This window comes from Acinonyx jubatus, chromosome C1 (assembly GCF_027475565.1).
Source record: "Acinonyx jubatus isolate Ajub_Pintada_27869175 chromosome C1, VMU_Ajub_asm_v1.0, whole genome shotgun sequence".
Lineage (NCBI taxonomy): Eukaryota > Metazoa > Chordata > Mammalia > Carnivora > Felidae > Acinonyx > Acinonyx jubatus.
The window spans coordinates 157,458,098-157,482,942 of NC_069381.1; the positions used below are offsets into that span (position 1 = coordinate 157,458,098).

Genomic DNA, 24,845 nt, shown 5'->3' on the forward strand with positions numbered 1-24,845 from the left:
ATAGTTAACTACGTAAGATGTCAAGAACAATCTCATCCTCTGATGAGTGAGAACAGGTGAGTTTGTGGTGGAAGGGAAGATTGTTCAATGAGTCCTTTCCCAATACTCTCTTCTTAATAACTTTAAAAAAATTGTTTTTATTTTTTTTGAGACAGAGAGAGAGAGCAAGTTGGGGTGAAGGGCAGAGGGAGAGCAAGAATCTCAAGCAGGGCGCATGTCCAACATAGAACCCAATGTGGGGCTCGATCTCATGACCATGAGATCATGATCTGAGCAGAAAGAGTCAGATGCTTACCGACCGAGCCACCAGGCACCCCCCACCCGAATCCCTGATGCTCTCTTTGTGAAGAGGCTGCAAGGTAGGGAACTTGAGAAAAGGAGGAACAGAAAAAAATGGAAAAGAAAACTAACAACATTTGAGTAAAGGAATGTTAACAGCTAATTGGTCCATCTGAAGTTGTGACTCACATTAGTGATCATTTATTGGTGGCCTCCTGAGCACTCACTCCCCACTAATAAATAGCTCATGTATTTGAAATCTTTGAGTTTGTAGAGAAGCCACAGGAGACCTGGCTGAAACTAGAGGTGAACTGTTTAATCTATGCTAAGCCAATCAGCCACATTCCAAACCTATGGGTATAGTGACTGGTTTAGAGGTAAGTATGTGACTAAACTTGTCCAACAGAGTGCACCTTAGGTCTACTGCCAGAGATTTTAGGACAAAGATGGTTTCTCGTACCTGTTATGGATGAAAGAGGAAACATGATGCCCTGTAGCTGCTGAAAGCTGTTACTAGTTAGCTCAGGCTGCCTTAACAAAATGCCAAGGACTGGATGGTTTAAAAAGTAGAAATTTATTTTCTCACAGTTCTGGCAGCCAGAAGTTCAGTATCAAGGTGGTATCAGAATTGGTGAGGTTCTGGTGAGGTATCTCTTGCTGGCCTGTAGACCGCTGTGTCCTCCATGCATGCTTGGGGAAAGAGATGTCTCTCTAGTGTCTCTCTTCTTATAAGGACACAGTTGTTTGTTTTTAATTTTTTTAAATGTTTATTTATTTTTGAGAGAGAGAGAGACAGAACACGAGTGGGGGAGGGGAAGAGACAGAGGGAGATACAGAATCTGAAACAGACTCCATCCAGGCTCTGAGCTGTCAGCATGGAGCCAGACAGGAGGTTCACAAACTCAGGAATGGAAAGATCATGACCTGCGGTTGAAACTGGATGCTTAACTGAGCCACCCAAGCACCCCAGGACACAGTTTTATTGGATTAGGGCCCCACCATTATGATCTCACTTAACTATTATTACCTCAATAAAGGCCCCATCTCCAACAGTCACACTGGGGATTGGGGCTTCAACACATGAATTGGGGCAGAGTTGGGGAGACACAATTCAGTACATAACAAAAGCCATCTTGGTCTGGCCTCAGGATGGTACAACTTTAGGGTGAAACTAACTCTGAAAGAAAAATTGAAAGATAAAAAGAAGTTAGATGCCATTGTTAAGTAGCTGGATTAAGTTTCATTTGAAGCCTGTCCCACCTCTGGCTTTTTCAGTTATTAAGCCAATACATTCCCTCAATTATTTAAGCCAATCTGAGCTTTCTGTTATCTGTAACCAAAAGTAACCTGATAGTGGGGCACTTGGGTGGCTTAGTCAGTTGAGCATCCCACTCTTGATTTTGGCTCAGATCATGATCCCAGGGTCATGGGATTGAGCCCTGTGTTGGGCTCCAGGCTGGGCTTGCAGCCTGCTCAAGACTCTCTCTCTCCCTCTGCCCCTCTCCGCGCTTGAACTCTTTCTCTCTCTCTCTTAAAAAAAAAAAAAAAAGTAACCTGATAAAGCAGTTATATGATTTCCTCTACCACCTGGCAGTCTGGGGGCAATATATTTGTTTTTATCTAGATTAGGCCTGTCCAGGCTGGTGGTACAGAAAGTAGTGGTGACTTAGGACAGTGGAATTGAGGGTGAATAGAACTGATGACCATGAAATAAGCCCAAAATGACCAGAAATAAAAAAATAAAGAGGATAGAGGAGAAGGAGGGATGAGGGTGGGGTGCAGCTGATGGACTTCACGGGGCTTAAGTCTGGGTTAAACAGAAATAAGGGAAAGGGGGGGCACCTGATGAAGCATGCAACTCTTGATCTCAGGGTTATAAATCAGAGCCCCATGTTGGGTGTACAGATTACTTAAAAATAAAATCTTACAAAAGATTTTATTTTCTTTTAGGAAAGAAAAGGAAAGAAAAGAAAAGAAAAGAAAAGAAAAGAAAAAGAAGGGGAAGAGAGATAGAATGTATGGGTTAATAATGAGGCCTTCTGAGTTTATTAACCCATGTCACCTAGTAACAAAAACAGTAACACTGTAACAATGGGAAGGAAATCCTGCTTTCAATGAGAGAAGCTCTCATATGTGGCTAGAAAGAACCACAAGGTTGTAAACACCCATGAAAGAGAAACTTTAGCATGGACAGGAGCTAAAAACATGATGGCCATCCACCACCTCATTTTAACCTTCTGAAGGTCATTACAACAGATCTCCATTCCTTGCTCTTCAGGAAAAATCTCCTCCTGGACACACCTATGAAAACAGCCTTTGGGGTGCGTGGCTGGCTCAGTCAGTAGAGCATGTGACTCTTGATCTCGGGGTTGTGGGTTGGTATAGAGATGACTTAAAACAATTAAAAACAAACAAGCAAACTGGGTTTGTCAAACTGAGGTCCTATGACAATTTTTTAAATCATGTTTTTATTATGACAATCTAAAAACAAAATCAATAGGAGCAAAGGTATAACTGCTACTTGATTTCAGTGCCTGGGTTTGCATTTATGATCTCGTTGGCAACAAGCAGCACAGATATAATATGGAAATGAAGCATCTGAGTATATAGCACACCGCAAAAGATTCTGCCGTATTTCAAATTGAGAAAAGTGGTAAGGGAATTGAGAAGATACACAGCATGTGATAGTAAAGATGGGCTGAAGTCAAGTGAACCTACGTGGAGGAGGTCAGTACCTAATTAATAATGAGAGCTGCAATTTAGTTTTGGTAACACATCAGCAGTCACATTATGCTGTTAATTTGCATTTTATTGGCCTTGTGATGGTATTTATACTTATTTTGATTTTATAGTTGAAAAAGAGCTCTATGCACAAGGACTTTTACCTAGATTTGTATAACAATATGTCAATTTAAGTCAACCCAGAGATCTGAGAATTTTTTCCCCTTTAAATGGAGGTTTATACATTTTTCAACATTGAGAAATACTGTATTAGGAGATTCTGTTCCAGAGAATTCGCTTGTTCCTTTTTTTTTTTTTTTTAAGGTTTATTTATTTTGAGAGAGAGTGGGACAGGCACAGAGAACGAGGGAGAGATAGAATCCCAAGCAGGCTCTGCAATGTCAGTGCAGTTCCCAACCAGGGGCCCAAACTCACCAACCGCGAAATCATGACCTGAGCTGAAGTCAGACGCTTAACTGACTGCGCCACTCAGGAGCCCCTCTTATTCCTCTTTAATAGCTGAAATATTGCTGGGGTGCCTGGGTGGCGCAGTCGGTTAAGCGTCCGATTTCAGCCAGGTCACGATCTCGCGGTCCCTGAGTTCGAGCCCCGCGTCAGGCTCTGGGCTGATGGTTCTGGGCTGATGGCTCAGAGCCTGGAGCCTGTTTCCGATTCTGTGTCTCCCTCTCTCTCTGCCCCTCCCCCGTTCATGCTCTGTCTCTCTCTGTCCCAAAAATAAATAAACGTTGAAAAAAAATTAAAAAAAAATAGCTGAAATATTGCAAAGTAGGGCAGAATCACCTCAAGTCTTCTTGGAAAGCAGTTTCAAGCGGAGAGGCAAAGGGTTTGGACTAATGAGTGCAGGCTCTGCCACGGGCTACCACACAACCTCTGACGAGATACTTTGTTAATTTACTCAAAGGTGGCTAATAAGAGTATTCTAAGATATAGGAAGGTCACAGAAGGTGATCTATGTAAAATATATATGTAATGTAGTGCTGGATACATGGTAAGTGCTCAGTAAACTTTAGCTGATATTACTGTCATTATCATTAACTTATAACTTCCAGAAGGCTTCATGAACACCACAGAATCAAGCCTTGCACTATACTTCTTAGTTTAAACAGCCCTAAAGTCGTCCCAACTTCCCAAGAAGGTAAGACTAATTTAACAATGAAGTAGGGAAGCAGAGTAGAAAGTGCTAAACTAAGAATATAATAAGCCTCAAGTTCAAGTCCTGGTCCAACCATCTATTATCATGACTTTTAGAAAAGTCACTTACTGGGCCTGAACCTATTGGCTCATTTGCAAAATGGAGATAATTCCTAAGTTACAAAGTTCTTGCACAGAACGTTATAAAATACATCATACCTCACAAATATAAAGTCAAATTATTATTCAGTGAATTCCAGAAACATTTCTATATGGCACTTGTCGGGATGAACATTGGGTGTTACATGTAAGTGATGAATCAATCACTAAATTCTACTCCTGAAATCGTTATTACACTGTATGTTAACTAACTTGGATTTAAATAAAATTGAACAAAAATAAATGGCACCCCTTAAAGCTTGAAAAGGAAAAAATCTATCAGATGAAAAATTAGTAAATTATTAGGAACACCATTCCCACCTCCTACTGTTGAGCAATCAGGTACTGAAATGGTAAATTAGGACAAGCCACACTGAAATTAACAGTCGAGCCTTTTACTTACTGCAACGGTGTAAGCAAGAGGCAACGAGAGGCACCAGCTCTCCAGCATTCCATTTTTCCCTGCGGAATGGCACTCGGTAAGGATCACGTAGATGCAGCACAGATGGCGGAAATTGTCTCCTGCCTTTTTATGGATCCGTGGGCAAAGGGGAGTGGGGCTGGGGGAAGAAGAGCTAAGAGGGGAATAGTACTGAGCCACCAAAGTGGAGAAAGTATCTCAGCAGCAGTCCTCATTATTGAGCATGACTGCCCAGGGGAGCCTTGACTGCAATCACTCCAGAAAACTGCAATGCACTGGCTATACCCCAATTCTTGTGTGGGAATGGTAGCTCTTCCCATGAGGCCTTCCAGGAAAATCTTGTAATTGCCTATGGTCAGGCCTGAAACATCACACATAGGATTCTGACTTGGAGCCAGACTCCTCACTCAAAGAAATAAAGGATACAAACACTCTTTACCTAAACATACAATAAACCTTATTCCAAGAAATAATATAAACTAAAAAAAATCAATAAATTTAGGAATTATTTTTTAAAGCCCATGAATAATAATGCCATAGCAAGTTGTGTAAGAACATTTTATATATATATATATATATATATATATATATATATATGTATAGATAGATGCATACATACATAATGTTATATATGTATATATAAAATATTTTTAAAGACTTATTTTTAAGTAATCTCTACACCTAACATGGGGGTTGAACTCACAACCCCAAGATCAAAGTCACATGCTCTACTGAATGAGCCAGCCGGGAGTCCCAAGAAAGAATTATATATTTAACCTCGATCACATCATGTAGAGAAACCTATAAATCTATAAAAGGTCTTATTTCTAATATTATCTGTAAGTCAGCTGTTAAAAGCTCAGAACTACATTTTCTTTCTTTTTTTTTTTAAGTTTATTTTGAGAGAGAGAGAGAGAGAGCACATGTACATGTGGGCACAGGGGACAGGGTGGGGGGAGGAGAGAGAGAGAGAGAGAGAGAGAGAGAGAGAGAGAGAGACAGAATCCCAAGCAGGCTCCATGCTATCAGCACAAGCCTGACCTGGAGCTCGATCCTACCAATCATGAGATCCTGACCTAAGCCCCTGACCTGAGCAACCCATGCGCCCTAGAACCATATGTTCTATAGAAACATTTTAAATGGTGATTAAGATACAAGACTAGCCCACACATGCTTTTTAAATCCGTAATGTGGATGAAAAGAAATTTGTTTATTTTAAATGATCTTAGAAAACTGGCAAATTTCATTTTCCCAACAGCTGAAACACTGCCAATCCATAATGCCTGGGGCAACATGAATCTTATTTAATACAAAAACAATATGATTCTTTTAAAACAACAACAAAACACATAAAACTTGTCAGCCATTTTTTTGCCACCTGATAACATAAGGTGTGTCTAAAAGTGATGTTGTTTAACTAAAAACTAGATGTGGACATCAAAATAAGTGTTGACCCTTCAAGTAAGTCACTTTGAGAGATTACCATTTATTCCAATAATAAACATCTTTGAAATTTTATTTTCAGATAATGTCCTCATAGCAGGCCTATTAATTCTTTTTCATATCCTCAGTGGTGGCAAACTCTTTGCTTGAGGATAATACCCTTAATTTTTTTTTACAGTAAGTTGTTGTTCTTGTTGCTATAACATAACCAGCTTAGAAAGATCATATTCATTGAGATCTAGCTTCTGGTATGTTCTGTTTCCTTAAACAGCCTTAAACAGTCATACCTCATAAATCAAGTTCACACAGTATATACTGTACTAACACAAATGATAGTATCCTGTGTGCTTATTCTTTTTTAAGAAGCCAAAACTATCTGGAAATATGAGCTGAATGTTTTTTTTTAACATCAATAGCAAAATAGAAAATATACAGTGGGTAAGCTTCCTCTTATGATTATAACAAACATAATATGAAATATGCAGGAATAAACTTAGCCAGAAATGTATAGAACTGATATGAAGAGAGCTATACAACTCTACAGAGGGGCATGGAAGATAATTTTAATAAATAGGAAGACGGTACATGGGTTTCTGAAGCTGAAGATTAATATTGTAAAAATGTAAATTCTCACCAAAATCATCCATAAAATTAAAGAAATTCATTCAAAATTCCAAAAATGTTTTTGAGAAGCTTAAACAAATAATTTAAAAGTTTATCTGGAAGAATACACATGCAGAAAGTGCCAGGAAAATACTGGAAGGGAAATAGTGATGCTAGTTGCGGTGGCATCGGGGAAAGGAGGGTAGGGAAGTACTCATTTTTCCAGACATTAGAGTACACTATACATCAAGTATGTGTACACTTAGCCATGTCTCTAGTGCTAGGATATATAGTCAAAGCAGTGAAAAAGAATAGATAATCCAGAAACTAGTCAAAATGCATGTAAGAATTCTATCTGTAATAAAGCTAGTATTTCAAATCAGTAGGTTATGGTTGGACTATTCAAAAAGTGTTTGAAGAACATGGGCTACCAGGGAGCCTGGCTGGCTCAGCTGGTGCAACCTGTGACTCTGGATCTTGGTGTGGTGGGTCCAAGCCCCAACTTGGGTGTAGAAGAAAAGAAAGAAAGAAAGAAAGAAAGAAAGAAAGAAAGAAAGAAAGAAAGAAAGAAAGAAAGAAAGAAAGAAAGAAGGAAGGAAGGAAGGAAGGGAGGGAGGAAGGGAGGAAGGAAGGGAGGGAAGGGAGGGAAGGAAGGGAAGGAAGGAAGGAAGGAAGGAAGGAAGGAAGGAAGGAAGGAAGGGAGGGAAAGAGAGTGAGGAAGAAGAAAGGAAGAGAGAGAGAGAGAAAGGAAGGGGTGCCTGGCTGGCTCAGTCGGTGAAGCATGTGACTCTTGATCTCGTGATTGTAGGTTCAAACCCCATGTTGGGTATCAAGATTACTCAAAAAAATAAAATCTTTAGGGGAGGTGCCTGGCTGGCTCAGTCAGTACAGCATGCAACTCTTGGTCTCGGGATCGTGAATTCAAGCCCCATGTTGAGCATAGAGCCTACTAAAAAATAAATAAATAAATAAAATATAAATAAATCAATAAAATCTTTAAAAAAGAAAAAGAAAATGGCCTACGTATTTGGAAATAATAAATTTATATGCCAATGCTATATCTAACACCAAAATAAATTCCAGGTAATGTAAAAAATACTCCTTAATAGGCCTAAAAAATATATGTGCTTACTAAAAAGTAGGGTAGAAAAGACTCTTTTGAACATGACGCCAAAGCTAAAAAGTTAAAAATGAAAGAAAAAGACTAATACATTGTTTATAAAAGCTTATGGGAAGATATGCTACAAAAGACTCCAGTGGAGATACTGCAAAACACTGCAATGTACTATTGATCTATAAGGAACACTTAGAAAATACTTAGAAATGACCTCAGTAGAAAATGTGCTAATGCCATCAACAAACATTCACCAAAAAAATGCAAATGGCCACCAAACACTTAAAAATATTCATCACACTAACGAAAAATGTCTTTGGGGGGTGCTTTCAACTGCAAGTAACAGAAGATCTTGGCTTAAATAATGAGAGAAAAATATCTCTCATGACTGGAAGTCCAGAGGTTGGGCCAGTTCTAGGTGTGGTTTCATCTTTAGCTCAAGGATGTCATCAAGGACCCACGTTCTTGCCATTTCTCCATCCTGCTCTTTGAGCATCACCTTCACCCTAAGGCTCGTTTCCTTTGCCAGTTACAACATGGCTGCTGCAGCTCCAGGCATCACACTGACACAGCAACATCCAGAGGAAGAAAAGGACTATTTCTTTCTTATGTCTTTTTTTAGGGATGGAGAACTTATCTCACAAGCCCCTCAACAGGCTTGCTCTCGGATTTCTCTGGCCAGAATTGAGAGTCACAAACTATCTCTAAATCAGTCTCTGAAAATAGAATGGGTTCCTATGATTACCTTGGACTAGAGGTTCTCAGAGTGTGGTCCAGGGATCCCTAGGGGCCCAAAACACTTTAAGGGGGTTCGCAAAAGGTCAAAATTCTTTTCCTAATAATATCAACATATTCTTTGTCTTTTTTTACAGTGGTGACGGGTACACTGATGATGCATAGGCAATGGTGGATAAAACTGCTGGCACCTTAGTCTGAATCAAGGCAGTGGCACCAAACTGTACTGCAGGTGACTATTTTCTTCACCAACCATGCATCGACAGGAGAAAAAAAAAAAGTCTGTCTCACTTCGGCATATCCTTGATGAAGCGAAACAATTGTTTTCATGGAACACCATTTGTACTTTGGCATTTTCTCAGAAACAAAGTAAGCCTGGCAGGAAAACAACTGACACCATTTGTTGCCATTAATAAAATTCAAGCTTTTAAGCAAAAAGTTAGAGTTCCAGAAAACTTGTGTCCACCGTGCTTAGCTTAACAGCTTTCTGACACTTCAACACTGTTCTGAGGAGAATAAGGTATTTTTGACATGGTATAATAAAATGTGTCAACGTTTGGAAGACATGCACAACTCAGTGAACCAATATTTTCCAGATGACACATACAGTATCACAAAATCATACATGGGTAAAAGATCCATTCAGAGTGCAAGACGATCCATGGATTTTAATGTGGCAGAGTAAGAGAAGTACACTGATATGGTTTCAAGTATTATATTGCAATTCACCTTTAAGAAACTACCACTTATTGGAATTTGGTATAATATCAAAGAAGAGTATTCACATTCATCCTAAGAGACTATTAAAGTACTCCTCCTCTTTCTAACTACTCACATTTCTCTGTGAGATCAGCTTTTCTTCACATATCTAAAAGAGAACGACAAATCACCACAGACTCAATACAGAAGCAAACATAAGAATCCAGTGTAACAGGTGAGAGGATTAAGAGGTACAAACTTCCAGTCTTAAAATAAGTTGCAGAGACAAAAAGTACAATGTAAGAAATATAGCCAATAATATCATAATAACATCACATGGTGACAGTGACTTATCACAGTGAGCACTGAGTAATGTACATATTGTAAATCAAAATGTTGTACATCTGAAACTAATCTAACACCATGTGTTAAGTATACTTAAAAAAAAAAAAAGAATCTGGCCATCTTCTCTTAGAGGCCAGATATTAAGGAGATTTGCAAAAATGTAAAGCTATGCCATTCTTCTCATTAACTTGTTTCTTTTGGAAAATATTTTTAATAAAAATGGTATCCATGCTAATATGTAGTGGGTTTATTACTGTTATTTTAAATGACTGAATACATATTTACATTTTTCTTCGGTTTAATTGCTAATATAGTAAACATTGACAACTATGATCCATATAAATAAAAGCTCTTGGGGGTATAATTTTCCAGTGTCAAGGAGTCCTGAGACCAAACAGTTGGAGAACTGCTGCCTTTTGGCTTAATTTTCTGGGGTGACCAGGAGAATGGCAGGACCACTAAATTTTTTAAGAAAGAGCATGGTGGGGCGCCTGGGTGGCTCAGTCAGTTAAGCGTCTGACTTCGGCTCAGGTCATGATCTCCCAGTTCGCGGGTTGGAGCCCTGCTCCAGGCTCTGTGCTGACAGCTCAGAGCCTGGAGCCTGCTTCGGATTCTGTGTCTCCCTCTGTCTCTGCTCCTCCCCTGCTCATGCTCCGTCTCTCTCTCTCCTTCAAAAATAAATAAAAACATTAAAAAAAATTTAAAAAGAGCATGATGGCGTAAGTAACTATTTGACTTATCATTTTGGCAAAGTGAAATGTTGTGATCAGTGGCATAGAAAAACAAGCATACTCACACACTGTCAGGGGAGACTGCGTTGAGAAACCTTTTCTGAGGAAACTCTGTCAATACAAATGAAAATTCTTTTTTTTCTAAATTTTTTAATGTTTATTTATTTTTGAGAGAGGCAGAGAGAAGAGGGAAAGAAGAAGCAAGCACAAGCGGGGAAGGGCATACAGAAAGGGAGACACAGAACCCGAAGCAGACTCTGCACTGTCAGCATAGAGCCCGATGTGGGGCTTGAACCCACGAATCACAAGATCATGACCTGAGCCGAAGTCAAATATTTAACCCACTGAGCCACCCAGGCGCCCCCGTATGAAAATTCTTGAAGAATAAATTTGATTGAAAATTCAATTTCTAGAATTATATCCTAAGAATGTAACCAGAAGAACATATTAAGCATTTGTCACGGCACTGTTGTACATTATCCTGAAAAACTGTACACCATCTAAATAGTCATCTTCAGAAAACTGACTGAATTACTGTATATCCATGTAAGGGAAAATCATGTAGCTACTTAAAAATGTTACTTAGGGACTCCTGGGTGGCTCAGTGGGTTGAGCATCTGCCTCTTGATTTCAGCTCAGGTCAAGATCTCATGGTTTATGAGATAGAGCCCTGCATCGGGCTCTGTGCTGACTGTGTGGAGCCTGCAAAAATATTGCTTATAAACCTAAATTTACTGATATGGAAAGAGGTCCATGATTTTTTTAGGTGGGGGAAAAAATAGGGTACAAAATCGTACCTTTAGTAAGATCTCATTTTTAAAAATTAATATATGTAATAACAAATATACATATGTATAGGAAAAGTCTGGAAGAATTTACAGTTTTCTCTGATTGAAATGCTCAAGGAGTTCCTTCTATTTTCTTCTTCACACATCTCAAAAGTTCTTTTTCTTTTTAAGTAAACTCAAATAACCTTTATATTCAGGAAACTTATAAAAATATTTTTACAATCGCTATGTATATAAACTCTACACAATATCCACAGGTAGAGGATCCGTGCTTGGGAAGGAAGGAAAAAAAGATGGTATGGGCAGTAGTAATAGTAACACTTGAAAAGTCTCAAAGTCTTTTTTCTAACGGTCACCCATTTACATGGAGGAAAAGATGCCATGGAACCTGTGAGAGCCTTGGTAAAGGGACCCAGACAGGGTGCTGTAGACAGTTGGATCCAGGACCCATTTACCCTAGGGCCATAGAAGTTCAGAGAAAGGTCAGTTTTAAAAGACTCCGATTTGTTAGACCACATAAGGCCAACAACTGCAGATGCTCAGACGGTAAGGGCAAAGAATCCAGAAAGAGAAAGAAATTATTGGAAAAGGCAAAGAGTAGCAGGAGGAGGTGGAAAACAAATAACCCATGCTAGAAGACCAAACTCCAATTATCTAGAAACTTCCTACTCACCAACTACGGCAGGTACTTGCCACATTGCTAAGTGACATTAAGACTGCTCTCTCTTTCCATTTGGTAACTGTGTTTTTGGTGTGCCAGAACCTTTTCATTTATAGTACTTCTTAATCATCAGACAGCAAACACAGATGGCACCAGTCAGGTCTGCCCAGCCTAGCCTTTGAAGCCAGCTCCTGGGAAAGCTCGTGCACCCTCTGCTGGTCAGCTCCACTCCAGGACAAGAGGGTCTGTGTCCTACAGAGACAATTTCACAAATCACAGGGATAAACTTTTGTGTTCTCTATGTAGCTAATTTCAGCCAAGAGCTTGGAAACCATTTCCTCAAACTGCCACCTGAAGGAAACAATTACAGATAAAAACAATGCCTTCCTTTGTTACACCAAAGAAAAACATCATAAAAACTAAAGTACTGTGAGAAAATATACCATAAAAGGCATGTTAAATTCAAATGATTTCATCTTATTATATAATTAAATAAGTAAAGGCATGCAACACCTAATCTGACTATAAGGCTTCATTAGAGTTTTACTCTGGTCGAAAACCTGAGAATTACTATAACAATAATATCTGCGTAGGTTTTATAATTTACAAAAAGCTCTCACATTCACTTTTACAACTCATCCTTACAATAATACAATAAGTAAGGGAAGGAGGCAGGAAAAGCATCTTTATCACCATTTTACAGATGTGAGAGACGAGGCTCAAAGAGGTTACATGTGTTGCCTCATTCACACAGCTATCAGACTCCATACCCCAAGCAGGCTTCCTGACTCCAAATGCTATGGTCTACTCAGTACACTATTACACCTAAGCTGCTGACCTATAAGGAGTTTTCAATAGAGCTGGTATGTATTTCAGGCAGAGGAGTAAAAAGCCTAAAACCTATGTTTTTATAATACATTCCATTTTGTTTCAAAAGTCACCAAAACTTCAGATGCTGAACTCTAAATCTGGGGATTTGTACTGTAGGCAGTGCTTTGTCCTAAAATAACATGAGTGTTGTTTTTTTTTTTTCTGAGAGAGAGAAAGAAAGAGAGAGAGAGAAAGAACGAGTGGAGGAGGGGCAGAGAGAGAGGAAGAGAGAGAATCCCAAGCAGGCTCCTTGGTATCAGCAGAGCCTGACGTGGGGCTTGATCTCACAAATCATGAGATCATGACCTGAGCTGAAATCAAAAGCCATATGCTAAACCAACTGAGCCACCCAGGCGTAACCAAATACCAGTTTAACAAGGGGAGTGGACATTTTAATAAGAAATATACTGAAAACCAAATAACATTAACTTCGGAATTTCTATATGTGGCATGTCTATGCCCATAAAGGGTAGATCCTACCAGGCTTTGTACCTTCTGCATTCACTTGGTCAGTTCTATTTATTTGGTTTGAAACGGGGTGGGAATCCTCACGTTCTGGTCCTTTCTCTGGAATCTTTACAATCTTAATAATTTCTCCCTTATGAAAAAAGCATTATGGATACTGTTTTGTTGGACACTTCAGCATGCTGAAGAAGATTCAGTGTAATTCAGCTATAAACACATAGATCCCCAAAACGAAAGATCAAAACAAAGTAGTAATGATAAACAGAATCAAACATTATATAGCACTTGCTATGTGCCAGGCATTACTTTAAATGCTTTACTATGTTACTCATTTAGTCCTCCCAAACAGATAAATAAGTGAGGCATAGACAAGTTAAAGTAATTCTAGTTAAGTGGGATACCCTGGTTGGTATAGCTAGTACGTTTTGAGGCTGAGATCTACACGCAGGCAGGCTGGTAACTGAGTTCATCTTAAGTTTACTTTTAAAATGCAATAGGGGTACCTAGGTGGCTCAGTTGGTTAAGCATCCAACTCTTAATTTTGGCTCAGGCCATGCTCTCATGGTCTGTGAGATTGAGCTCCGTGTCATGCACTGCGCTGGCAGTGAGGAGCCTGCTTGGGATTCTCTGCCTCTCTCTCTCTCTCTCTCTTTCTCTGTGCCCCTCCCCCACTTGTGCATGCATGCCTATTGCATTTCAAAAGTAAACTTTTAATTTTAGAATAGTCTAAGATTTACAGAAAAGTTGCAGATAGTACAGAAAGCTCCCATATTCTAACCTAGTTTCCTATATTACTAAAATCTTACACTAGCATGGTAATTTGTTACAATTAATAAGCCAATACTAATACATAACTATAAACCTAAGCCCATACTTTATTCAAATTCCCTTTATCTTCATTCAATGTATTTTTCTCTCATAGAATTCCATCTAGGGCATCATGTTATATTTCGTGATCAGGTCTCCTTAGGCTCCACTTTGGCTCTAATAGTTTCTCAGACTTTCTTTGTTTTTGAAGACCTTGACAATTTTGAGGAATACTGATCAAGTATCTTGTAGAATGTCCCTCAATATTTATGAGATGTTTTCCTCATGATTAGACTGGGGGTTTGGGTTTTAGGGAAAAAAAACTACTGAAGTAAAGTGCCATTCTTATCACATCATATCAAGGGTATTCATGATATGAATATGACTTATCAGGGTTAATGTTAACCTTGATCACCTGGCTGAGGCAGTGATTGACAAGTTTCTCCACTGTAAACTTATTCCCTTCCTCCTTTCCATACTGCATTCTTTAACTTTTTTTTTTCAGTATTTATTTTTGAGAGGAAGAGACAGAGCGTAAGCAGGAAAGGGGCAGATAGAGGGAGACACAGAATCCAAAGCAGGCTCCAGGCTCTAAGCTGTCAGCACAGAGCCTGAAGCGAGGCTCGAACTCAAGAGCTGTGAGATCATGACCTGAGCTGAAGTCGGTCGCTTAACCAATGAGCCACCCAGTGGTCCCTCCATACTGTATTCTTTAGAAGGAAGTCACTATGTGCAGCCCACACTTAGGGAGTAGCGAGTTATGCTCCACTTCTTTAAGGGCAGAAGAGCTACATAAATTATCTGGAATTCTTTTACATGGGAGATTTGTCTCTTCTCCCCCATTTATTTACTCAATCACTTGTTTCTATCAGTATGGATTCAAAGACATTTCTTTTACACTGTGGGTTATAACCCGATACTATTTTATTTATTGCTCAAACTGTTCCTGTTTTGGCTATTAAGAGTTCTTTCTTCTATAGTTTCTTTCTATAGTTGGCTCCTATGTTCTTTTGACATACTCTCATCATTGCGTTTTTGTTTTGGAACACTTGCCTTATTTTCCGGCACTACAAGATACTGCAGGCTCATGTTGTATATTCGTTAACCCAATCCTAGAATCAGCTACTTCTCCAAAGAGTGTCTGTTTCTTTTATTGGGGAATGGACCAGGTACTGGGTGTGCTCCTTGCTACAAGATTGCTTCTAGGCCCTCTCAATTGACAAAACAAGGAAATATATGTGGGAATACCAAACCTTGTATAAACACGTTTTTATAAATGCTTCTACATGTATCTACCATTATCTATAGCAAGCTAGAGTTCATACTTTATCAACTAGAGTACAGTGCTTATGAACAGTTCCTACTGCCTTTAGTTTTAGTCTCATTTTCAAGTTACTTGGTTCCTTTCAGTGAGGTTATTAAATACATTTATAATACAATTAGATTCTTTTATCAGTCTGCCCTCCATCCTGAATCCCATTTCCCCTTATTTATTTTTAAAATTTGCATGTGTCAAGGTTTACTCTTTGTGCTGTAGAGCTCTGTGGGTTTTAACAAATGCACAGTGTCATGTATCCACCATTTCAAAACCATGAAATAGTTTCACCACACAAAAAAGATCCTCTGTGCTACCAAATCAACCCTCTTCTCTCCTTAAACTACCTGTTTTGGTTACATTTCCCTAACAGAGAATGTACTAGACATCATTGGTTCTCATCCTTTCCCCTTACAACAACGAGTTGACATTTATAAACTCATGTAATTCTCACTTCAATCCTGAGTATTTCCTCTTAGCAGGTGATTGAATGAAACTCAGAGAGAATAAGTGGCTTGGTTAAGATCCCACTAAGTGGTGGTGCTGGAGCTACAACTTGTGCCTCTTGACTCCTGGTATGATGCTCTTTCTACTACATAACACGGCTTCCTTGCTTCCAGCTGGAAGAGAGATGGTTATGCATAGAGACAAGAAGACAGAAGTGATGGTAAGTGATCATATCTTACATTAACAGAAGTCTTTACACTAAAAATACTAAAGTGGAATTGTAGGGGTGCCTGGGTGGTTCAGTTGGTTAAGTGACTGACTTCGGCTCAAGGATCATGACAGTCAAGCCCCACGTCAGGCTCTCTGCTGTCAGTGCAGAGCCCACTTCAGTTCCTCTATTTCCCTCTCTGTTCCTGCTCCACTCTCATGGTGTGTGTACTGTCTCTCTCAAAAATAAATACATAAACATTAAAAAAAATAAAGTGGAATTGTAGTTCTGGTAATTTGGTGAACTGACACCCCAAAAACCTTTGTTATAAAATACTCCCAAAGGCTGAATAAAAACATTAAAAAAGGGGCACCTGGGTGGCTCAGTCGGTTGAGCATCTGACATTATCAGATTAAAGGGAAAAAATTATATGATTATGTCAGCAGATATAGAGAAAGTAGTTGATTAAATTCAACACCCATTCATGATTAAAAATCAAATAAACAAAGGGTGCCTGAGTGGCTCATTAGATTAAGTGTTGGACTCTTGATTTCAGTTCAAGTCTTGATCTCATAGTTGTAGGATCAAGCCCTGAGTAGGGCTCTGAGCTGAGTGTGGAGTCTGCTTAAGATACTCTCCCTCTCTCTCTCTCTCTCTCTCCCTGACTCCCCTTCTGCCCCTTCGCCCAACTCATGCATGCTGTCTATCTCTCAAAATAAATAAATATTTTTTTTAAAAAATCAAATAAGACTTTTAGCAAATATGGAATGGAAGAGAATTTCATTAATCTGATTAAGAGTAGCTATCGAAAACTTACAATGTTATCCTAATGGTGAACTATTAGAAATATTCTGTTTATAAACATGAATAAAACAAGAATGGCCACCTTCACCAGTTTTATTCATTGTATTAGAAGTCCTGGCCAGCACAGTAAGAAAAGAAAGAGTAATAAATGGTAAGAGTTGAGAAGGAAGTAATAAAGCTGTCACAGTTTCCTGAGGACATGATTATCTACATAGAAAAATCCCCCAAATCTTCCAAATGACTTTTTTTGTTTTTGTTTTTGTTTTTTTTTACAAATGACAATTATTATTGCTAAAGATAAAGTTTGTCAAGGTTGCTAAATAAAAGACCAATATACAAAAAGAAAATTTGCATTTTTATATGCTAGCAAAAATATAGTTAGAAAATCTAATTTAAAAATTTACCATTTATAACACTGACCAAAAATATAATGTACTTAGGAAGTTTAAAATATGCAAATCCCTTATGAAAAAAATTATAAAACTTCATTGAAAGACACTACAGATCTAAATAAATGGAGAGACATATGGTCTTCATAAGTAGGATAATTTGATATGGTAAAGATGTTAGTTCTCTTCAAGTTGATACACAGATTTAATGCTATTCCAATCAAAATTCCAATAAGGTTTTTTTGTGGAACTGAAGCAGATTTAAAAAGGTATTTGAAAATGCAAAAGGCAAAAAAGAAATAAGATACTCCTGAGAAATGGAATAAGGTAGAGGATTTGTCCTACCAGCTCTCAAGCCTTACTATAAAAGTGGTCAGGTATTAGCCCAGTAATAGAAATACAACAATGGAACAGAAAACACAGACTAGAAACAGACCTAATTATAAATGTAAACTTGATATACAATGAAGTTAACACTGCAGATCTGTGAAGAAATGAGGGAACCTTCAAAAAAATAGTTCTGGGACAACTGATTTTTCATGTAGGAACAAAAATTAGGAATAATAAATGGGTGTTCATTTAAGCTGCCAAGTTTGTGGTACTTTGTTACACAGCAAGAGAAAAGAAATACATTCTTTAACATGTATACCAGGAGACAGGTTAAAGGATGTCTGTAACTGTACTTTTCTAGGAATAAAAAACTTGAAAGAAACAAAAGCCCAGTCAGTAGAAGATGGATAAATTGTAGTAAATTCATACAATTAAATACTATATAGCAGTAAAAATAAATGAAATGAACTATAGGTACTTTGTCAAGTATAATGTTGAAGAAAAAATAGGTGGGGCGCCTGGCTGGCTCAGTTGGTAGGGCACGTACGGCTCTTGATCTTGGGATTGTGAGTTCGAGCCTCAGGTTGGGTGTAGAGATTACTTAGAAATAAAAAAAAATTTTAAAGGCAACTTTTTTTTTGACAGAATGCAGGTACAGGGGGGTGGGGAGTGGCAGAGGGAGGGAGGGAGGGAAAGAGAGAGAGAGAGAGAGAGAGAGAGAGAGAGAGAGAGAGAGAGAGAAGGAATCTTAAGCAGGTTCCATACCCAGTGTGGAGCCTGACGTGGGCTCGATCTCACAACCATAAGACCATGACCTGAGCTGAAATCAAGAGTCGGACGCTTAACAGACTGAGCAACCCAAGCATTTGAGAAATAAAATCTTTAAAAAAAAAAAGAAAAGAAAAAATAGACAAATTGTAAAAGAGTACACATATATTGCATGATTCAATTTATATATGTTCAAAAACACTTATAAGTTAACAATATTTTACTTATATAAAGAGGAAAGAGGGATCTGGGAACCAGGAGAGGCACCTAGGAGATGTCAAAGTTGCAGGTAATGCTCTAAAGTTTTGTTTTGTTTTTTAAGTAGGCTCCACATCAGGGTATAAATCATGACCGTGAGGTGGAGATCTGAGCTGAGGTCAAGAGTCAGATGCTTTACTGACGGAGCCACCCAGGCACCCCTCTTCTGGGTTTGTTTTTTTTAAGTTGATGATAAATACATGTGCATTCATTTTATATTTTTTATACATTATGCTATGTTATCTATACATGTCTTTAAATAAAATAATTTTAAAATAAGAATAGCTTATAATCATTACTATCAATCTTTAAGCCTAATCTTTCTGGATTTTGTATATGCATGAATGTACTTCATGTTTAAACAAAATGTGAAAATATACAGTGAAAAGGAAACATGAGAACATGACATGGTCAAAAGCCTCAGTAATTTCAAAATAAATTTCCAAAAGTGATTCTCACCTAAAGTACACCAGCTACCTGCTAACTGGCCTATTTCACTCTTGTTGTTAAAGGGAATGTTAGCCTATCACTAGTGATTTTTCCATCACACTATCGTGGTCCCACATGCTCTGACCCCTGCCCCTTCTGGGACCTGATTTTACTTCCTTCTTCCCACATTCCTAACCACAGAACAGAACCTAACATTCTTTAGCATCAGTGTGTAAAAAGCTGATATGTACATTTAACAAAATCTAGGTATTGTTTCATAGACACCACATCATAAGTAGTTCCCTGTTTTCCATTTGTTCTGGGCAGTTTGGAGAGGGTTATTGTGGTTCTGCTTTATTATGATTTCACTTGAATCTTTTATTTTCTTCATTGTTAATATCCACTACATTAGGAGTCTTATCAACTCTACTTCCAAGATATATCCTGAATCTGTTCACTTTTTTCCATTTCTCCTGCTACCACTCCAGTCCAAACACTATCATCGCTTACCTGGACCAAGTGAACAGCCTGTTCACGTGCATTCTTATCTCCTCACAGTACATTTTCCACACTATAGCCATAAAGATCTTATTATATCACAAATTAGACCATGTCACCCTCCTTCAAAGCCTCCTTTGGCTTTGAATAAAATCCAAAATTCCTTATGCCTGATATAACTTGGTTCTGGCTTACCTCTCCAAGTTCATCTCCCTTACATGCACTATAGAGTCACACTGGCCTGACAGTTTTAGAATAAGCCAAGGTTGTTATTGCTTTGGGAACCTTGCATTCAAGCGTTTTCTGCCTGGACTACTCTAACCTCAATTCTTTGCAGACTCACCCATCCTCATCATTCAGGTCTCAGCTCAGAAGTCCAATCTGCAAGAGGCCTTCCCTGACCACTCTAGCTAAAATAAAGCAGGACTTCCAACCATACTCTACCAAGCACATCACCCTGTTTTGTCTTCTTCATGGCCCTTATCACTACCTGAAATTTTATTTTTGTAATCTATGTATTTATCGTCTAACTCCCTCCACACGTAGAGGCTTTGTCTATCCCATTCACTGCTATACCCTATGCCAAAATAGTTCCCAGCACAAAGTACATGAACATAATTACATGCTGAATGAATGAGCTCTTGTGGTTTTGTCTCTGAACAACTTATCTCTGAACAAATGTTCAAGTTTAATAACCTGAGTGCTTTACCATGCTTCTTTAAACAAAGAACATGAACAAAAAGCATTTTATTAACTTCTGAATTCATATCTCTTTGTCTTTAAATATCATGATAGGGGTGCCTGGCTGGCTCAGTTGGTAGAGTATGTGACTCTTGATCTTAGGATCATGAGTTTGACCCCACATTGGGTGTAGAGATTACTAACAAAATAAATTTAACAAAATATATATTAAAAAACATCGTGGTAAAGGTAGCTAAGTATTCTATTAAAACACATGACACAGATTGGAAAAGAAAAACAAGAAACAAAAAAACAATGTTTGTTCTAGGTCTTAAATTGAGAAGTCATTTTCAAATCCTAAACTAGGGATATCTGTGCATGCCATTTTACCCTCAACAAATGGAAAAAATATCTACTTATAGGTAGAACTGTTGGGGATTCAAGTTTTTAAAAAGTTATTTCTTCTTATGAACACTGTGGTTTCCTACTGATTTAAAGAAGAAAGGGAGACTAAATCTGCATGTATGTTGAAAGTACTTAGTTGCCAAGAATGGATTCTATACAATGTCCTTAGAACAGTCAATTTATTCAACATACATATGCATCCTTTGTTTACTGCCTAAAATGTGGTTAATGCATATGTATGTCGAATGAACGAATGGACTACTCTAAAAACAGTATGTTGGGGGGCACTCAGTACAGCATGCAACTCTTGATCTTGGGGTCCTGAGTTCAAGCCCACACTGGGTGTAGAGCCTATTAACAAAAAAGCATAAAAACAATGTGTTGGGAAGACCAACAAACAATAATTCGAATACAGTGCTACAACCAATGTATGCAGAGAAACATGTTAGAAGAAGCAAGTCTACACCTGAAGTGAAGGGGTCAGGAAAAGTGTGAGTGGAGGTGTGATACCTGGGATGAGTTACAAGATAAAACAGACAAGAGAAGGAAAGGGAGGGAGTTGCAAAGAAAAGTTGAAAGGCCCATTGGCTTGAGTAAGTGAGCAACATGTCAGAGCCACAAGAGCAAATGTTAAGTAATGACGGACAAGGAAATAAGGCTGGAAGTGTGGGCAAGATGCAAATAGAAGTGCCCTGTACACCACATTAAGGGATTCAGATTTTGTCCTGTGCGGCACCTATTCAGACCCCTAGGGATTTGTACAACTTGATAAAAATCAACAACAAAAACATTTTTTTAAAAAGGATACTCTGGATTATCTGAATGACCCCCTTATAATTGAATACTGTCATAAGATTTCAGTTTACATGGTCGTGTTTAGCATTGCACTGGCAAACAAGTGGTACCATTTGTCACTGGCATAGGTTAATGAGAAAGAAATGGGGACTACTTTGTGTAAATCATGTTGTTTGACAAGTGAAGATCAAATGAAATCATGACACATTGAACAAAGGCAGGCTTTGCCGTGGTTTAAAAAAAGAAAAGAGGTGAAGGCACTGAGTAATCTCAACACAAGTACAATATGGACAGGGCTTTTGTAAAGACGTTATGCTATGGAGGACAGTGAATATTTGCTTTTGGAGCATATCAGGTCCAACAAAACCTGTCTCATTGGTAACAATGAATAAGTATTCATTTGAATTTATTTGTTTCATAATTGTGCTTCATTTAACTTATAACTGGGAGTTATAGTTGTATAAGATATACAACATAAGGAGTGTATATATAGTTTTATATTTGCATATATTTAACATACTAAAAATATTTTAAGTTAACAATGGAGAATCCTGGGTATCCACTCAGGCTTGAGAAATTCTGCTCTGAGTGATTGGGAGCCACTGAAAGATTTTAATAAGGAAATGACAAATTTGTGCTTTAGAAAAATCACTCTGGCAGCAGGATGGAGAATTCGAATTGAAAGTACTTAAGTAAGGCAGAAAGGAGGGTACTTAATATAATAATGTGATGAAGTGGTGGGGCCCTAAATTACGCAGGGGATATAAAAAGGAGATGGAAAAGAGAATCAAAAGGACTTGGTTGTGGGTGAGAAAGGGAGGGTATCCGGGATGACTGCCCTCTGGGTGACTTGGTGGTGAGATAAAGACAACAGGAAGACAAACAAGTGAGGGTGAAGGGGGATGAAAAAAGAGAGAGATGATGAATTTAAGTCAGCAATGATTTGAATTTCATTTCATCCAAAGAAAATCCAGTTCTCCTTTCTGGGTCCCAGTTTTCTCAGTGACAGCTGCATTCATGAATTACCAAATTAACTATTATAGTGCGCTCTAAAAATATACAAAGCGCTCCACAGTATGCTGTAAATAAGTCATGAAAAATCAGCAAAAGCTCAAGCCCTGAAGGAAATATTTTAAGTTAACAATAGAGAACCCTGGGTATCCGGGACACAATTTTTACCAAACACTTAAATTGTGACCCAATGCACTCACCCAGTACTGCACTCTTTGTTGTCAGTCAAATGCAATCACTCCCTTGCCCACGTGTGAAAGAGAGGTGGCATGTCAGGCCCACGTGGGAGACGCAAAGACACGACCCTTAACGGACTTGCAAAGCAATCCCCGGGGGCACATGTAGTGCGTGATTACGGAAAATGTAGTGTAGGGGGAACTTTGACCCTATAGGCAGGGGTAGGCGACCAAGTTACCTTTTACTTAGAGGAATCAACGTGGAATATCTTACAGTCCATTAAGAATGTAAACATTTCATATTTTATTAGCAAAAGAAGAGAAAAAAGAGGCGAGAGGAAGGAAAATGCAGCAATTATCGCAAAACCAGCCTTGTGTCCCCGCAGGCCACAAAAGGAGAGAGTAAGTCAATCCTAGTTTGGTGGGAATGCCAGCATCTTCCACCACTAACTCCTACTACAACAGCATTGTGCTTCTAGACCCGAAATGTTTAACCGTCAACCTCATCCACAACGTCCAACGTGCGACTGAAGGGAAAGCCGCGGGCCGTACCTTTAGCTCAGGACACTGCTTTGGAAAGAGGGGGGGTGGCTTTCAACACAGCGCCCCTCCCGGCGCTCGGCCAGGGCCTCCTAGAGCGAAAGTCGGGAGCTGAGAGACTCGAAGGTAACCGGGCGGCAAGGTTTACACAGCTAAGCGAGACCAGGAGGCGGCAACACAGCGCCCCTAGGGTTCTGCCCCGCTCGGTACGCAGACCCGGAAAAGGGGGGCGAGCCCCACGGCGCAGCCTCGGCGCCGCCAGAGGAGGAGGGGCTGGGCGGGGTCTCGGCTGGTTGGGGCGGGGCCGGCACCAGGGCTCTCCTCCCGCCGCCTGATGGGAATTGTAGTTCTGGGAACGGGCCAGGTTCTCTCAAAGGGCTCTGGGAACTACATCTCCGGGTGAGGAGGGTACGGCTCCGGCAGGCCGCGCGTTGCGGGGGCGTCGCACTGTCCGCAGCCCGGTCCAGACTTCCAGAGTGTTTGAGTGGCAGGCCGGGAGGGGTATCTTTTCCTTTACTCTGCCCTCAGGCAGCGCCAACCCCTCCTTCCCTCCCCCCACTGCCGTGCGCTCCCTGCCCGGCTCCCCGCGTCAGCTTTTCCTGGGCCCCTGGATGAGCTGGGGCCTGGAGGTTCGAAGGTAACGGCTGCTGCCTGGCGCGGAAGCGAGGGGCGCGCCCCTCTTCAGCCCAGCAAACCCCGCCCCCGGCCCTTGCCTCCATGGGCCCAACTCAGAAACCCAACGTGTGCCGCCAGCTGAGCCGCCGGGCGCTGGGCTTCTTCTCGCGGGACGCAGGCGTGGTGCAGAGGACGAACCTGGGCATCCTGCGGGTGCTGGTGTGCCAGGTGACCGCCGGCTGCTGGGAATGGGGCCAAGGGCAGAGAGGCGACTGGCGGCTAAGCCTCCTGCTGGGGTGCAGTTTTTACTCGTTAGCGCTTCCTTTTAAGAAGATCACAGGTGATGGACAGGGGTATCCAGGCCCTGAACCTGGGGAATTAGTAAATAGCTATTAATAGAACCACCGTATGCTTTTAGTTTTAAGCTTCTTATGTCTTCCTGCAAACGGTCTTCCTAAAATTTGGTCACACCGCGTAAAACGTGAGGACAGAGTGAGGGAGAAATGAGCATGTTTTAAATAACGTACGTGGAATTACTTTGAAACCTGTAGATTTAATTATCCCACTTAATATTGCTGCAGGGTAGAGACTTATGAGTTATTTCCTAAACCAAAATTCCTTGTGTCTTTCAGGAAAGTACTAAATTTAAGAATGTTTGGACAACTCATTCCAAGTCACCTATAGCCTATGAGAGAGGAAGAATATATTTTGACAATTATCGGTGCTGTGTCAGCAGGTATCTTGGTGAACGTTTTTCCTGTAATTCACCTCACTGTTGATCTTGACTCATTTTTATAGAACCACATGCTTTATCAATGTTTAATGAAATAGGAGAATGGAAAAATGAGCCCAAAAGAAGAGTAGGTGGTAAATGGGTATAATTTTAAAATCTTCTTAAACCCAAAGTTAGAGGTTTCGTCTTTGCAAGTACCAATTTAAAATGAATTTACTTTATAGTGCAGGCAAAATGATAGGTTACTCAGAGTATGGTGTAGTGTTTTATTCTGCTTAGAAGACAGCAGAGTCAAGGAAGTCAGGTATCGAATAATTATATGCTGCTTTAGAGAAAAATTTCTTTAAATAAAAAAAATTTTTTTAATGTTTATATTTGAGAGAGATAGAAGGACAGTATGCTAGTGGGGAGGGGCAGAGAGAGAGAGACTGAGACTGAATCTGAAGCAGG

The 24,845-nt window shown here is 39.5% G+C and overlaps 2 protein-coding genes across 13 annotated transcripts in view; one reads left to right on the forward strand and one right to left on the reverse strand.

The window, feature by feature from the left end:
* METTL8 (methyltransferase 8, methylcytidine) overlaps window positions 1-23,407 on the reverse strand; it is an 84,090-nt gene extending 60,683 nt beyond the window's left edge. For 2 of the 6 annotated variants that reach the window (XM_053215273.1, XM_015086137.3), the window contains exon 1: window positions 23,060-23,407. Coding sequence is in view for 2 of the 6 variants with exons in the window: in XM_053215270.1 (XP_053071245.1) it covers window positions 4,715-4,773; window positions 11,864-11,888 (84 nt within the window). In the remaining 4 variants the exon portion in view is untranslated. Of the gene's footprint in view, window positions 1-739; window positions 1,687-4,714; window positions 4,774-11,863; window positions 12,104-23,059 lie in introns of those variants that run through there. The other 4 variants (XM_053215270.1, XM_053215271.1, XM_053215272.1 and 1 more) reach the window with 4 other exon arrangements.
* Window positions 23,408-23,430: 23 nt separating this feature from the next.
* Window positions 23,431-24,845, forward strand: part of DCAF17 (DDB1 and CUL4 associated factor 17) — a 58,931-nt gene continuing 57,516 nt past the window's right edge. For 5 of the 7 annotated variants that reach the window (XR_008295428.1, XR_008295430.1, XR_008295429.1 and 2 more), the window contains exons 1-2: window positions 23,433-23,890; window positions 24,295-24,398. Coding sequence is in view for 3 of the 7 variants with exons in the window: in XM_053215269.1 (XP_053071244.1) it covers window positions 23,765-23,890; window positions 24,295-24,398 (230 nt within the window). In the remaining 4 variants the exon portion in view is untranslated. Of the gene's footprint in view, window positions 23,891-24,294; window positions 24,399-24,845 lie in introns of all 7 variants that reach the window. The other 2 variants (XR_008295431.1, XM_015086155.3) reach the window with 2 other exon arrangements.